General features: G+C 36.9%; 3 protein-coding genes across 10 annotated transcripts in view; 1 reads left to right on the top strand and 2 right to left on the bottom strand.

The window, feature by feature from the left end:
• Positions 1-4,652, bottom strand: part of LOC105180004 (formin-like protein 20) — a 15,217-nt gene extending 10,565 nt beyond the window's left edge. The window contains exons 1-4 of the mRNA XM_011103668.2: positions 3,803-4,652; positions 2,398-3,104; positions 2,098-2,319; positions 5-2,015 (exon numbers count right to left, since the gene is read on the bottom strand). Coding sequence (XP_011101970.1) covers positions 5-2,015; positions 2,098-2,319; positions 2,398-3,104; positions 3,803-3,875 — 3,013 coding nt within the window. The 5' untranslated portion in view covers positions 3,876-4,652. The remainder of the gene's footprint in view (positions 1-4; positions 2,016-2,097; positions 2,320-2,397; positions 3,105-3,802) is intronic.
• A 1,415-nt stretch (positions 4,653-6,067) lies between these two features.
• LOC105180003 (eukaryotic translation initiation factor 5A) lies at positions 6,068-8,600 on the bottom strand. Its single transcript, XM_011103667.2, has 5 exons — positions 8,360-8,600; positions 7,382-7,504; positions 7,224-7,280; positions 7,072-7,146; positions 6,068-6,391 (listed from the first exon to the last, which is right to left on the bottom strand). The coding sequence occupies exons 1-5, from the start codon at positions 8,480-8,482 to the stop codon at positions 6,290-6,292; spliced, it is 480 nt and encodes a 159-aa protein (XP_011101969.1). The 5' UTR covers positions 8,483-8,600; the 3' UTR covers positions 6,068-6,289.
• Positions 8,601-9,950: 1,350 nt separating this feature from the next.
• LOC105180002 (ataxin-10) lies at positions 9,951-13,527 on the top strand. Of its 8 annotated transcripts, none has more exons than XR_849454.2 (6): positions 9,951-10,097; positions 10,721-11,395; positions 11,504-12,404; positions 12,490-12,640; positions 12,855-12,875; positions 13,149-13,526. XR_849454.2 is itself a non-coding variant. In XM_011103666.2 (4 exons), the coding sequence occupies exons 2-3, from the start codon at positions 10,786-10,788 to the stop codon at positions 12,379-12,381; spliced, it is 1,488 nt and encodes a 495-aa protein (XP_011101968.1). In that variant the 5' UTR covers positions 9,951-10,097; positions 10,721-10,785; the 3' UTR covers positions 12,382-12,404; positions 12,500-12,857. The 8 variants fall into 8 exon arrangements, 3 of the variants coding, with proteins under 3 accessions (XP_011101968.1, XP_011101965.1, XP_011101967.1); XR_849453.2 differs by having other exon boundaries at positions 12,966-13,526; XR_849450.2 differs by having other exon boundaries at positions 12,855-13,527.
• The last annotated feature ends 556 nt before the right edge of the window (positions 13,528-14,083 follow it).

Raw genomic sequence — 14,083 nt, 5'->3', positions numbered from 1 at the left:
GCACCGTTAGGAAGTGGAGGTGGTGGTGGTGGTGGTGGTGGTGCACCATTAGGAAATGGAGGTGATGGTGGTGGACCACCATGAATGGGAGCAGGCGGTGGAGATGGCAATGCAAATAAAGGAGGGGCAGGTGGTGGTGGTGGTGCTCCGGGTAAAGGAGGAGGGGGTGGTGGTGGAGGTGTCATGCCAGATGGAGGAGGGGGTGGCAGCGGTGGAGCATCATGAATACGAGGAGGCGAAGGAGAAGGCGTTCCAAACAAAGGAGGGGATGGCGGTGGTGTTGTACTATGAGAAAGGGATATTGGTGCTGGTGGAGCACCATTTTGAGGAGGTGGAGGTGGTAGAGTGTTGTGCGTAGGAAAAGAAGGAAGCCCATGCACAGAAGGAGGTGGAGGAGGAGGAGGTGAAGGTGGTAGGGTACTAGGCGAAAAGAAAGAAGGAACCTCATGGACAGAAGGAGGTGGAGGAGGTGGAGGAGGTGGAGGGGGCATTACCCCAGTAGGATAACTTTGTAAGACATGAGCAGAATGTGTCGAAGGAGGAAAAAGAGGTAGAGAACTTGATACTGTTGAAACCCCGGGCAAAGAAATTCCAGCATCCCAAGGTGGTGGTGGAGGTGGAGGTGGTGGCGGTAAAACTCTACTAATATTCTGCGCACTAGGAGGGGTAGGAGATGGAGTTCCCAGCAGAGTTGTTCTTAAGCTTGCATTTAGAGACAGCAAGGGTGGAGATGGAGGTGGAGGTGGAGGTGGATGGGAAGGCAATAAATCAGTAAAATTTACATTTTCACAAGATAGAGTTTTGGGCGGTGGAGGTGGGGGTGATGGTGGTGATCTTGGACGAAAAGAAGTAACAGTACTTTCAGATGAAAAGAGTGGAGGTGGAGGCACACTCAGCTCTCTGGCCTGTGGAATTGTTGTAGATGGTAAAGCAGGTTCATTTAAATATCTGGAAGTGGGAGGTGGTGGTGGTGGTGGTGGTGGTGGAGGGGGAGGGAGTGGAGAAGAAGTAGACGGGAAGGAAGGTGAAGGTGGCAGCTGATCTGGAATAAGTTCCTGGACCTCATGTCCAACTTGTGGATTTGAAGAAAAAGTTGGGGAAGAAGCCTCTTGGGCCAGTGACAAATCTAGTGATGATGGACAAGACACATGCTTCCCATGGCCTGAAACAGAGTTTCTGCCAGCTGTGGCTATTGCTTCTGAAGCCGCAGTAACCAACTGGGGCTTAGATTTCCCCCCAGATGGAGAATCCTTGCTAAGAGCTAGCAATGCTGGAGCACTGTTATGCCTTGACGGAGGGTAATATACATGCATCGAATTAGTGTAAGAACCTTTATTAGAAGGTATCCACCTCGATACTGAATTGGGCCTTGCCAGTCTTGCTGGAGAGCTTTGCGAGTCTTGCTGCTTAGTTTTCTTGCTGGCACCAACAGCATCTGAAGCAGATTTTGAACTAGAAACTGACTGCTTCTTCTGGACAGTTGATAGCCCTTTATCCAACTTCTGCTTATTATTATCAGAGGCAAACTTCTGTTGTGGACCTTGCTTGTCAATCTTCTTCATTAAAGTAGGCACTTCTGGACTTTGCTTATTCTCCTTTTCTTCAGACTTTTTGCATATGCCAGCATCCTCCGATTTGGTTTCTGCATTACTGGACACATCAGCTATCACAGACCTAGACTCTGAATGAAGAATCCTTTTGCCCAGCCAATTACTGTTAGGCTCCATCTTGCGATCATGTCTGTGAATGGCCTCATCTGCTGGATAACCCTGAAATGCATGATGTTGCAAATCATCTTTCCTGGCTACTTTATGATAGCTTTCATCGTCCTGAGCTCTAACTTGAATTGTATGGTTATCAAACTCCCCCCTGCCATCCTTCCCATCCAACAAGCTGCTGAATATCTCTTCTGCCTCAAAAAATTCCTCAGGTGACGCAACTGATTCATCATCATCTTCATCTATCGCTTCTGAGGTGATAATAGATGGAACAGAATCTGCATCCGAAAAGAGTACCTGATACGGCAAACACAAACACGTATCCAACTGGTAACATTCCAAAAAGTAAGAAACACAGTAAAGTAATGCAAAACCTTACCTCTGCTCTGAATTCCCTTGAAATTTGGTCCTTGGCATCCCAAAGTAGATCAATTTCATCACGGCTTAGCATCAAAACATTTGACCGAACAAATCTTGTATGGAACATAATTCGAAAAATAATTTCCTGTGTTACTAGATCATCCTCCAAATGAACACACTCAAGAACAACATCTCCTTGAACACGCCGATTGATATCTACTTTTACTAGTTCACACTCTTCCTGCAGCCACAGATCATAAGAACAACTCAACATTTTAGCAGAACCTATCAAATCAGAAGTTTAAGAATTTGGCTCTACCTGTTGATAGAAACGAAGATGTTTTTTCATGTTAGAAGTTGTAAACAAAAGCTTTGAACTTCTACTGGATGTTTTCGAATGAGAATCCTGACTATACACACGGACTACTGGCCGGCATCCTCTTCCACCATCATATAGAGGAAGGATTCTGAGTATTATACAATCCAACTCCAGAGGTGAATCTGATGGTGGCCTATCCAACCGAAAATTTCTTCTAGAGATGTACTGAAGATATCTGAGCTGAGATGGCTGCGGGTTCAAAGGAGTCAAAAGATGAAGAAGTTCCTTCGGTGCTTGCTTATATACCATTTCAAGAGTCTTCTGCTCACCAGTATACTGTCTTCTGTACAGCAGAAGGGCAGCTAGCATAAATGCAAGGACAGGCCATCCTCCCCTTTCACAATGCATTAAAAGAACATTTTGTTGGCCCTCAAGTGACAACCAGCTCTCACTAGATCGCAAGAAATGGTACATCATCTCCAAAGGTAATAGTGGACACCCTTCATACTGCTGAGGATACTCCATGACTTTCATAGGATACTGAGTCAATACATCAGATAATTGGCTCCTCCTGTCCCCTTCTTTGAAATTGAAAACCATGAAAGCAGCATCAGGGTAGTGGTCCTGTAGCTGAGCTACAATCCCATTCATGTATGTGCTGTACTCATCTTCATCGAGCACATCACTGGAGAAGCAGCAATCGAACACTGCATTGAGAACAAAACAAATGGTGTAGCAACAAAGTCATAATTCACAAGTCTGTAAGCATCCTTAACATGATGCACTTCAAAGTGTTCCCGACATGCAAGGTAAAGAACTTGTTGAATGTTGACCTTATTAACTTTATTAGCAGTTCGGCAAATAGTATGTTAGGGGGGAATCAGAAAATGAGCGTCGATATGGCAATCCAAGATAAATTTCTTGTCAAGTATCATGCAATTTCGATGACTCTGAAAACAAATCTTGCATAGCACTTAAAATCATATAATATGCTTAGAGATCCAAAACAACTTTTTAAACACAAAACATTGATTTCTGTTTGAAATTACATTTACACGATGACCCCAAACAAAACTGAAATGCCCAGACTTTAAAATATTCAGAAGCCTCTTTACTTCCAAAAGAAGTTATGATATAGTTTTTGCATTCCAGCCAAGGAGGGCACATAAAACTTCAACTTTTAGTTGCAGCATCCAAGAAACAGTAATGATGCATGTACCCCACAAAAGCCAACCCAACTCAAGCAAGAATTCCGCACAAGTTAAAGCTAATTAATCCCATGACTTACCCATCATAGCTCAGACGTCCAACAAACCAAGCCATTACAATGACATTATAATTCAAAATTCCCAGCACTCAAGAATCGAAGTCATAATTAAACAAGAAAAACTAGCTTGAAGCATACCGTAGACCCTCTCAGAGATCTCTAGAAGACGATCCGGCGGCTTTCGATAGAAGAACCTTCTGAACAGCGCCATCTAATGGCGCTGTTTTATCCCTGATCGGATCCAAAACCCCTTCTCCGCATCAAGTATCCCAATTTTTCCCCTCAATTAGACCTAACTAACAAACAGATTTCCCGCAATTTACCAATCAGCCATAATGCAATCATAAATTCACTGCTACGAGCAACAATTCAACAAACCCAGATCAAATATCGCAATCCCAGCAAAGGGTTTTGACCCTCAAGAGTAAATTATTGCTTTTCTTGACCCAAATTTCAGCTCAAGAAATGAACAAAGCCAAGAATTAATTCAAGAACAGAGAATCTAGGAAGCAAGTGAGACAGTAGTCAATTGATTAATCCAGAGTTTCAGGGTTTGAGGTTAGGGAGAAGAATGAGAGGGAGACAAATTAATTCCCGTTTGTGATTGGATATCATACCACATTCCCGTTGATCATTGTATCACAAAAATCAAATAAAAAAAATATAGGATAATAAAATGGAGCGAGGGAAGAGGAGAGAGAGAGAGAGAGGACATGCAGTGGGGCTGTAAAATGTGATCGTCAGGCGGACAGACCCGACCCGGATAATGAATGATTACGACCCAACTGTGCTTCGTTTTTGTCTGTTTTCTTCTTTCTTTTTGCTTTTTCCCCTTTTTCTTAATTCTTAGGGATTGATCGTCACGTGGTCAACGCATGCACGTGCTCACAACATCTAACGTACGGCCGCATGTAACTACCTTGAAAAGTTGACTTTTGGCTTCTATGGAATTTTGCCACAATTATACTTACACCCCTAAAAATTATCAAAATTACCACATTTGATGTGGGTCCGCTATTAATTTTTTATTATATTTATTCAATAAAATAAAAACAAAAACAAATAACTTGTCAAAATAAATTATTTTAGATGTGCATAAATAGAAAATTATTAATAAAATAATTTAATCAAAATTTTTGTTATTTGTGGAAGGAGGACAGTTTAAAATATTTATATTTTGTTAACTATGGTAGTTATTATAAGAGTCGCTTAATAAATATTAGTGAATGAAACACCGTCGGTACGAATGTACATATAAATATAATAATTTATATATTATGTATCATGAATTGTCGATGCAAATCAACTCTAAGAAAAATACAAATTAAAGTAATTTATAATTAATGATAGTTGCGTAATGAAAAAAAATAAGTCAACATGGTTTTATAAAAATATAAGGTTGAAGAATGTATATAATAGAGTGTTCGAAAAATATATATTTTAGTTTGACGGATCAAATTAATTTTCTAACTAAATTTTTACGAAAAATTTAACATTTAAGTCAATACATATGTTGTAAATAAAACTAGCCATCATATACCAATCACCTTTAATTAATGGTATATAGGTGTGTGTCTGTGTGTGTAAACTATCTATTTACTATAGATAATTGCTTAATATTGTTATACTATATGTCTGCATTTTTCAAACTCATCAAAAAATGATGTGCAAACTAGTCTGGACAAATATACCCTCACTACATGATCTGGTGAATATAATATTGTTATGCAATATAAGGGGTCAAAATGTAATAGTTTCACAAGTTTGAAACTTTAATTAATTTATATGGTAATTAAAGGAATATATCCTTTATTTGTTATGCTAAATTTAAGTTCGTAGGAATTTGATTGATTGGGTCTTAGATTTTGACAAGTCCTCTCCACACACAACCTAGCAAGTTGGTTGGTTAGCGTATATCTATGCGTATATCTATATTTTCATATAATTAAATAATAAAAAAATATCCTTTTAATATTATTTTTTTCTGTCATTTTTTATTTTTCTCAATCTTCTCAAAATCCACATCTCTTTTTTTAATAATTTCTCATAACTTTAGTCTAATTTTTAATATTTTCTATTCATCCAATATATATATATATATATATTTATATTACAAATATAATCAATTTATTTCACATCACTTAATTTCTTTGTCGACATTAGTACTATTCATCCAAAACCCTAACAACAAGGTGCGAATTATATGAAATATCTTCAAAAGGAGTGTAAATGTAATTTCTTATTTTCAAAGGGCCAAAAGTAGTTTTCTTTAAATTTTAGTCACAGCTTACAACCAGCTTCTAGAAACGACAGTAATTGTAGCAGTACCTCCCAAGGATTAAGCTGCTGGCACCAGGCTAATCAGAATGGACTTGCATATAAGGTTCAGCACACATCAAGAGCTGCAGAAGTCTTTCAAGACGATAAATCAAAATTGATTGGACCAAAGTACATCACAAATTCACAGATTAAATCCATAACGATCACAAACACATAGACAAAGTTTGTCCAACAACCTTCAGGATCATGAGGTAGCTGATAAAACCACTCAGTAAGAGAAAACGACAAGATTGGCAAAATAGTACAAGAAAACATCTTGGTGATAAATTGCAGAACGGAAGGCGACTACTTTGGACCAATGTCCTTGAGAGCACATATCTGCTCTTCTCCCATTGAAGACTGCACACTAACCACAAGGTCCTTTCCCTCGGCAAAGCCATCCTTGATCTGAACTCATGAGATGCAGGAACAAACAATAATCAAATATTTAGGAGAAAGATGTATTACCAAGTGGTAATAGTTGCAAAACTTCGAAAGCTATCTCAGCCATTTGAATAACTGAACGCTGTCTGACAGTCTTACTGGAATCATGTAAAGGTGCACCAAATTCCTACTGCTGTCTAAATAGATTAACAATAAAATCGGCTCATAACAAATCAAAAGTATGCATACATGAACAACAGTTTTGCTTTTTTTTCTCCCTCATTTGTTTCCTCATAAATGCATCAAGACTTGTGGGTAGTTTCTTTTATCGTTTTCCTTGTATTGCTACCGCAGTCAATAATCAAAAAGACACACTGCGCATTTATGATTTTGCTCTCTAACATTCGAGGTTGAGATTACCCAGAATGATTTGTTTGGAAGCTAAGAATTTCAAATGTATGATAACCATCAATTGCACTCATTCAATTGTTTGGATATATTTGAGTTACAGCTGATGTCTAAATCTTTCACACCCATTTTTTGCTATTTGTCCCATCATCATTGTGCAGCTCAAATCAATATAGAACTGAAGTCATTAAAAACCTAAAGTTCAAATCCTTTCCTCAACATCAAATCTTTGAATCCAAATGTAATCTAAAAATAAATCCTAAGTTCCACAACACAAGTAGAATCATAATGTATACCTGGGATAGAAGGTTCTCGTCAGTTGGCAGCCTTAAATCATCCTTGGTATTACCAGTTTCAGTCAGCAGACTGACCTGAAACATTTCAGCAGTGAAATTGCTATAATTCAAAATATAATACAGTCAAGAAAAGTCCTTTAGAGTAGACATACAAATCCATCCTCAGATATATCAATCAACTGGTAGTCTGTACGGGTGACATGAGGAACCTGTACAGCAGCAGGAGGAAAAGAAATCAGTACAAATACTAGGAAAAAGGTTATGAAAAAAAAAAAGGAAAGAAAATGATAGCCATTAGACATAAACATACATCACAGTTATGGGAAGAGGGAACAATATCTTCCAGCTTTTTCCCAGTGAAGATATCAATGCCTACAAAATGACATTTAGCGTGTCCATGCTTTCCGGTTTTAGAAGTAGAAACTTCCACAACCTGCCACAAGAGAACACTTTAATATCTAGGATCATCCATAAATGGGGGGGGAATTGTTTCATGCCCAATCCATGTAATAAAGCCAAGAGAACAAGTTAAATCCATTGCGCCAAAAAAGAATCTTGACCAAACACCTGCATAAGTGCAGAATCGTGGAGAATAACATAAAACACTGTCACTCCAGCACACCCGTAAATGCAGGCACACTATTTCTTTGGCATAAACAATTCTTGCCATAATAAATACAAATGTTTGGCAATTACAGGCAGAATAACTAATTTATTTGATTTGGGTAATGAAAAAGCAAGACTTTTAGCTGTCCTGTCAATCTCCCAAGCAATAATACTTTAGTTCAAGATCAACTGTAAATGCAAAATTAAGTACTTCTCTTCACCTCATCACAACAAATCCATTACTAATACCAAAGATTTCAAACAATATATCATTCTGAAAGGACCATCATATAAAATAAAAACCACCAAACAATTCTTACGATAAAATGAGTTCCTTTCCCCTTTTTCCCTCTGTAACAGCTCCTCGATGACAGTTTTCAAATCAGACTTAGCAAAAACAAAATAAATCTAATCCTCTGAACAACAAATCAACATCCCTTCCAAAAAATCCATGTCAGACAACATCATAAGGACGAAAATTTAACAGATAAATGAAACCCTCAACGCATCACATAAATCTAACGCTAAAAAGCAGATCCATAGATTAACAACAAATTATCAAAAAATAAAGCAAGCCCGGAAAAGGAAGTAGAAAAACTCTCATCTCTACACAAACTGACACACATATAATTACACATATATTGCGAGGTTGTAGTTGTTTTGCGAGTGACGACGGAAGAACCTTGCAAGGGCGGCCTTTGATGACGATGTAGCCGTTCTTGCGGATGGTGCCGGCTTGCTGTGGGAAGGTCTTGGAGGCGCCGGCGTCGGCCTTGGACTCGAAGTGGTGCTCCTCGTCCGACATCTCTCACTGATGATACACACACTCACACCGCTCAGTGTGCGTGCGCCCGTGACTCTCTTTGTATCTATCTGTTGCTTGGAATGGCAGCAGATTCTTCTGAATAATTCTGGTTCATTTCTAGGGTCATTTTTGGGATATTATGATTATAAAAAATGGAACATTAATTATTATCCCACTAGGTCAAAAGATCTCATTTTGCACTTAAAAATAGGTCATCTATCATTTCCAAACCCTTTGAACTATAATTATATTGGAAAATCTCAGCTTCCATTTTACGTAGATAAATTTTTCATAATCCAATTATTGTTATATATCTTATCACATTAATATATATGAAGAAATACAATTTCACTGACATAAAATTAGTTGAGACAGAAAAAATTTGTTCGATTTGGAATAAATCTCAATCGAGATTTTTTTTGTTAATATAGAAAAAATAATAATAAATTTTAACTAATAAAAAAATTTATTATTTAATGGAAACAAATCTTAATAATACTAAATAAGACCCTTTTGTTTCTTCAAGTTTGAGGGTGCTTTTGTGGTTTTTCTTAATTTTATTTTCCTCCTAGAAAGGTGTATAATTTGTTTAAAAAATAAATGATGTAAATTAAAAAATTAAATTAGAACATTATGCATTTAAATATCTATATGAATATAAATTTATTCAATTATAATAATTACATATTATTGATTAATTTAAGTTATTATTTAGTTTAAATGTATTTAAGTAAATTATATTAATATAACTTTATTGGCTTATGAATTTAAAATTTAAAATTTTTCTTTTGGTAAAAATATTAAATGTTTAACTTAAATTATTTCTTAATTTTTTAAAAAGTATAAAATATTTTTTAAATTTATTAAAATTTTAAAATTAAATTTTAAAAAAATGGGCGACAACAATGCGACGGTTGTTGTTACCCAAATCTCTCTTGGGTGACTGTCGCATCGCGATCAACCAAGTTGAGGGGCGGGGGGATTTGTACAATAAAAAATATTTATTAATTATGAAAATAAGAAATAATATATTAATTATAAAAGCATAACGGTCTTTTTACAAATAATTTAGTATCGTTAGTTTCAACTATCATTGAGGGACAAATATGCTATATTTAAAAAGTCAAATGATACTTTTTTTTTTTAAAACATAGAAAAATGTTTAAATGAATTTTTAAAATATAACACTTTCTTATTTCACTGTATTTTCATTCAATTAAATAAATATAATAAAAATTTAAATTACACATACAACGTGTTTGAATCGCTAATCAAATATTCTGCATTTGATCCTCTCGTCAATATAATGATATTGCTAGTAATTCTTAGTAAATAATTTATGATCCATGAAATTCGTTGGTGATAATAGGAAATCGAAATTATCTTAATTTTTTATTAAAAAAAAGAGTAATTGATATTGAAAAATGATGTGTATATTGAAAAAACTTCGAATTATATGTCACGGTTCTTTAATTTGCTCATTTATTCTAAAATCCTGCTTCCCCCTCCCGAACCCTCCACCGTCGCGCCCCCCCTCTCCTCCGCTTTCCTGCCGCCACTCTGTCGGGTACGTGGGCTGCTAGATTGAGAGAGAAGAGCTTGTCATAGTTTTAAGGTTTAGTTCCTTTATAACTCTACTGTAGGTGGTATGTTTTTGAGCTTTATTCTTCGCGATTAACAGAGCTTCTGATCATTTTTGATACAGCTATTGAGGAAGAAGTTGACTCTGATGGCAGAAATTTCTGTCTGTGCATATGTGTGCTTTTGATGCCATTCTTCTGTCTATTTTGCGTTAATTTTCTAGAGCTGGGAATGGTGGCCTTTTATGCTAAATTAAAACGTGCTTCAAATGTCCGAGAAATGTTGTGGCTTCTGGGAACCGCAAATGATTAATGATAGTATGATTGCCTTTTTTAGTTGTCCGTACTTTGTATGTTAATGTGATGATCATATTTGTTTTTCAATAATGTGATGATCATATTTGTTTTCAGTTTTTAATGTGTTTCTTTTGGAGTAGAGATAGAGATTAGTTATGGATTTCACCTCCTGTTGATGCCTTGGTGGCCGTTAAAGCACTTCTGTTGGGATGACGGATTTTTCCGTGCTTTTGCGTGTGTTTATGAGTGTGAATTTTGAGAAAGGAAACAAGAACTTTTCTTCTATCATGTTGTCCCGTTCTTGCTGCACAGAAGTCTTGAACTATTTGTATATTAAATGTTTACATGTCTGTGTTTGCAGGACTCTGCTTCTTGAGTACTCAGTTTTAAGTCTCACGGTGACTCCAGTATAAATTCTCTTGTTGTATGAGTATGGATGATACAATGCCACCAAACTTTTCTGTTCCGAATAATGCACTTGAGCCGCTGTTTATTGCTTCCCATTCCTCGACTATAAATGAAGCGCTAGAGTGTCTGATTGGAACTGCCAAATCTTCTGATGGACGGTTAGACCTAGCTTCCAAATGTGTCCTTCTACCAGTCCTTGAACTTTGCCGATCTGCATCCCAACTTTCTGGTCAAGATCTTCTTTTGTCCATAAAGCTACTCAGGAATTTGTGTGCAGGAGAAATAACAAACCAGAACCTATTTATTGAACAACATGGTGTTGAGATTCTATCAACTATCATTAGTTCTATGGCGCTAACTTCTGGTTCTGATAATGGGATACTTCGTATGTTGTTGCAAGTTCTAGGAAATGTTTCATTAGCCGGTGAACAGCATCGCCATGTTGTATGGCGCCACTTCTTCCCCCTTGGATTTCTGGATATTGCTAGAGTTCAAAGCAGTGAAACATGTGATCCTTTGTGCATGATTATCTATACATGTTCCGAAGGTAGTAGTGAGCATTCTGCAGATCTATTTTCAGATCAAGGGATGGATATCATAATAGAAATTATACGGACAGTTACAGTAGGTAGGGACCTTGTTAATTTTAATATTAATTTCTTGCTAGTGAATAGAAAACAATGGCATAAAACAAATTCTTAATGCATTTCATTAATTTATGTTTTGATTTCTGCAGCTGGTTTTAGGGAAGATTGGGTGAAATTGCTTCTCTCAAGAATTTGCCTAGAAGAATCTTACTTTTGGACATTTTTCTCTAAATTATCTCCAGTGGCTGAAGCTGAGAATTCTGATGATAATGTATCTCAAATTAATCATATTGGAGCTCAGCAAGCATTTTTGCTGAGGATTCTTTCCGAAATATTAAATGAGCGGATAGGAGATATTGTTGTTCCCAACAAGTTCTCGTCATGCATTTTTCAAATATTGAGAAATGCCGTTGGGGTTGTTGACTTTAGCACCCGAGGGAAGTCTTCGCTTCCAACTGGTTCAGCTGATATTGATGTTATTGGCTACGCGTTGTCTATTTTACGAGATATTAGTGCTTCTGGTGGTCCAAAAGTTGCAAACCAGGATGAGAAAGGGGATGCTGTTGACACACTAGTATCAGCAGGGCTTATTAAATTTCTTATAACATTGCTTCGCGACCTAGAGCCTCCAGCAATCATTAGGAAAGCAATGATCCACAGTGAGGCCAAAGATGGGACAACTTCGCAGCCATTCAAATACTGCCCTTACAGAGGTTTCCGAAGAGATGTTGTTGCCATTATTGGAAACTGTAGCTACCGCAAGAAGCACATTCAGGACGAAATAAGAGAACTGGACGGGATTCATCTCTTGTTACAACAGTGTGTTACAGATGAAGATAATCCATTCTTGAGGGAGTGGGGCATTTGGTCAATGAGAAATGTTTTGGAAGGGAATACGGAAAACCAACTATTAGTTGCTAACTTGGAGCTCCAAGGGTCTGTCGATGTTCCTGAAATAGCTGGGCTAGGCCTCCGAGTAGAAGTTGATCCAAAGACTCGGCGTCCAAAGCTTGTTAATGCCTCATGAAGTTGTTGAAATCTAATCTGCTGGTAATGCTTATCCTATGTGATTAATTACCAAACTATTTTATTACAAAGCTAAATGTGATTCTCATGGCTTCTGCAATTTCTGAAGTTTTCCATAGATGACATCCAAGACTCCGGAGACAATGGAATGAATGAGGGTGGAAATCCACAAGCAGAGCCGTGGGCTGCATTGGAAGAGTTGAACTTTCTTATGCCGTTCTAACATGTTGACCACGCTCTGCAGATTCAGGTCTTGTAAGGTGGTTTTCCACAACCCCCTGCCCTCCCCCACTGGTGCTCTATGTCTACATACCTAAGAACATGGGTACCTACATATAGGTTATCTTGTGCACGAGGTTCTGTTTGATCTGCTGCGTTCTTATAAAATTGGAGTGATTTACTGTAGCCATTTAAGCTAATCCTATTGATGTGTCTATTTATTCACTGATTCAAGAAAGTTTTATTGACGAACAGGTATTTACCAGATCAAGAAATGTAAGCCAATGTACTTCTATCAATTAATAATATAGCATTTCTTTATTTCCATGTTTCTTAGAGGCACCAAAACATTCAATGGTGAAACAGAAAGAGTTAGAACTTGCAATGTCAAAGATCAGAGAGCCTAGGACAAGCAAACCACGCCCATTACAGGCTGAGGCAGGAAATTCTTATATTACGTCGAGTGTGAAAATGTCAAACTGCATTAGCGTATTGTGTCTGCACAATGTAGGTGGTCACTGTGCTGATGTTTTAGTGCTTGGTGTTCAGCTGAGGCACCAAGAGAACAAAACTGAAGCTAGAGGATCAGACGAAGAGGATGAAGGGTGATAATGAGGAGAACGGTGGCCTCAGTAGCTGTCATGTAGAATCACATTTGAAGAGACTTAAGTCCTACAAACAGCCATCTAATTTGACACTGCTGCCAAGAATGGTTAGCCCCTTGGTAATGTCCTAGAAATAAAGATGAGGAAACTCTTGGCCGGGGAGGATCCTCTGGCTTAGGAAGGGAAAAGTCCTCTTTTTACTTACAACTCCTTGTGTTTGGGATTGATGTATTTGAAGTTGGGGATTTCAAATCTCTAATGACATTTTCTTTTAATTTTTGTTGAATAATTTCATATTACAATGGATTTTAAATTATATTTATTGGTAAATCAATTCATTTTAAATTCTTTCGTATTCAGTGATTTGAACTGAAACTCTTTCTCTATATCATCTCCTCAAATCAAAATCGTTTAATTCAGATGTAACATTATATGTAGTATTTTGTGCTCGGTCGTTGTTTTCCAATTTCAAAAATTATGGCAATTTTTGATTTTTTTTTTCAAAGTAAGAGCAATGAACTATTATTAATTGAATTAAATTAATTACAATCATGTCTGGTGAATATCGATATGTGACAAAAATTATTACAACAATCATACTCTTATCAATAATGTCAAGATAAATTAAATTTATCTAATACCTATTATTCAGTATAACATACACCCACCATTTTGTAGAAACAACGTCCCACGCATATATCAGAGTTTGAATCCATAATTCCTAAAATTATAAAACCTTAGATTCGAAAATTGAGTTAGGTAATGACAAAATGATAATAACTTTGACAATCCAACACCATTTATCAAATTCAATAGGTGATGAGACACTAGGGAAAAACTCTCCTTTTGAAACTACTGGAAATTAAACGCAATTAATTA

The sequence above is a fragment of the Sesamum indicum genome, unplaced genomic scaffold (genome assembly GCF_000512975.1).
Source record: "Sesamum indicum cultivar Zhongzhi No. 13 unplaced genomic scaffold, S_indicum_v1.0 scaffold00269, whole genome shotgun sequence".
Classification (NCBI taxonomy): Eukaryota; Viridiplantae; Streptophyta; class Magnoliopsida; order Lamiales; family Pedaliaceae; genus Sesamum; species Sesamum indicum.
Note: the sequence above shows the minus strand (reverse complement) of the source record. Positions and strands in the feature narration are given on the sequence as shown.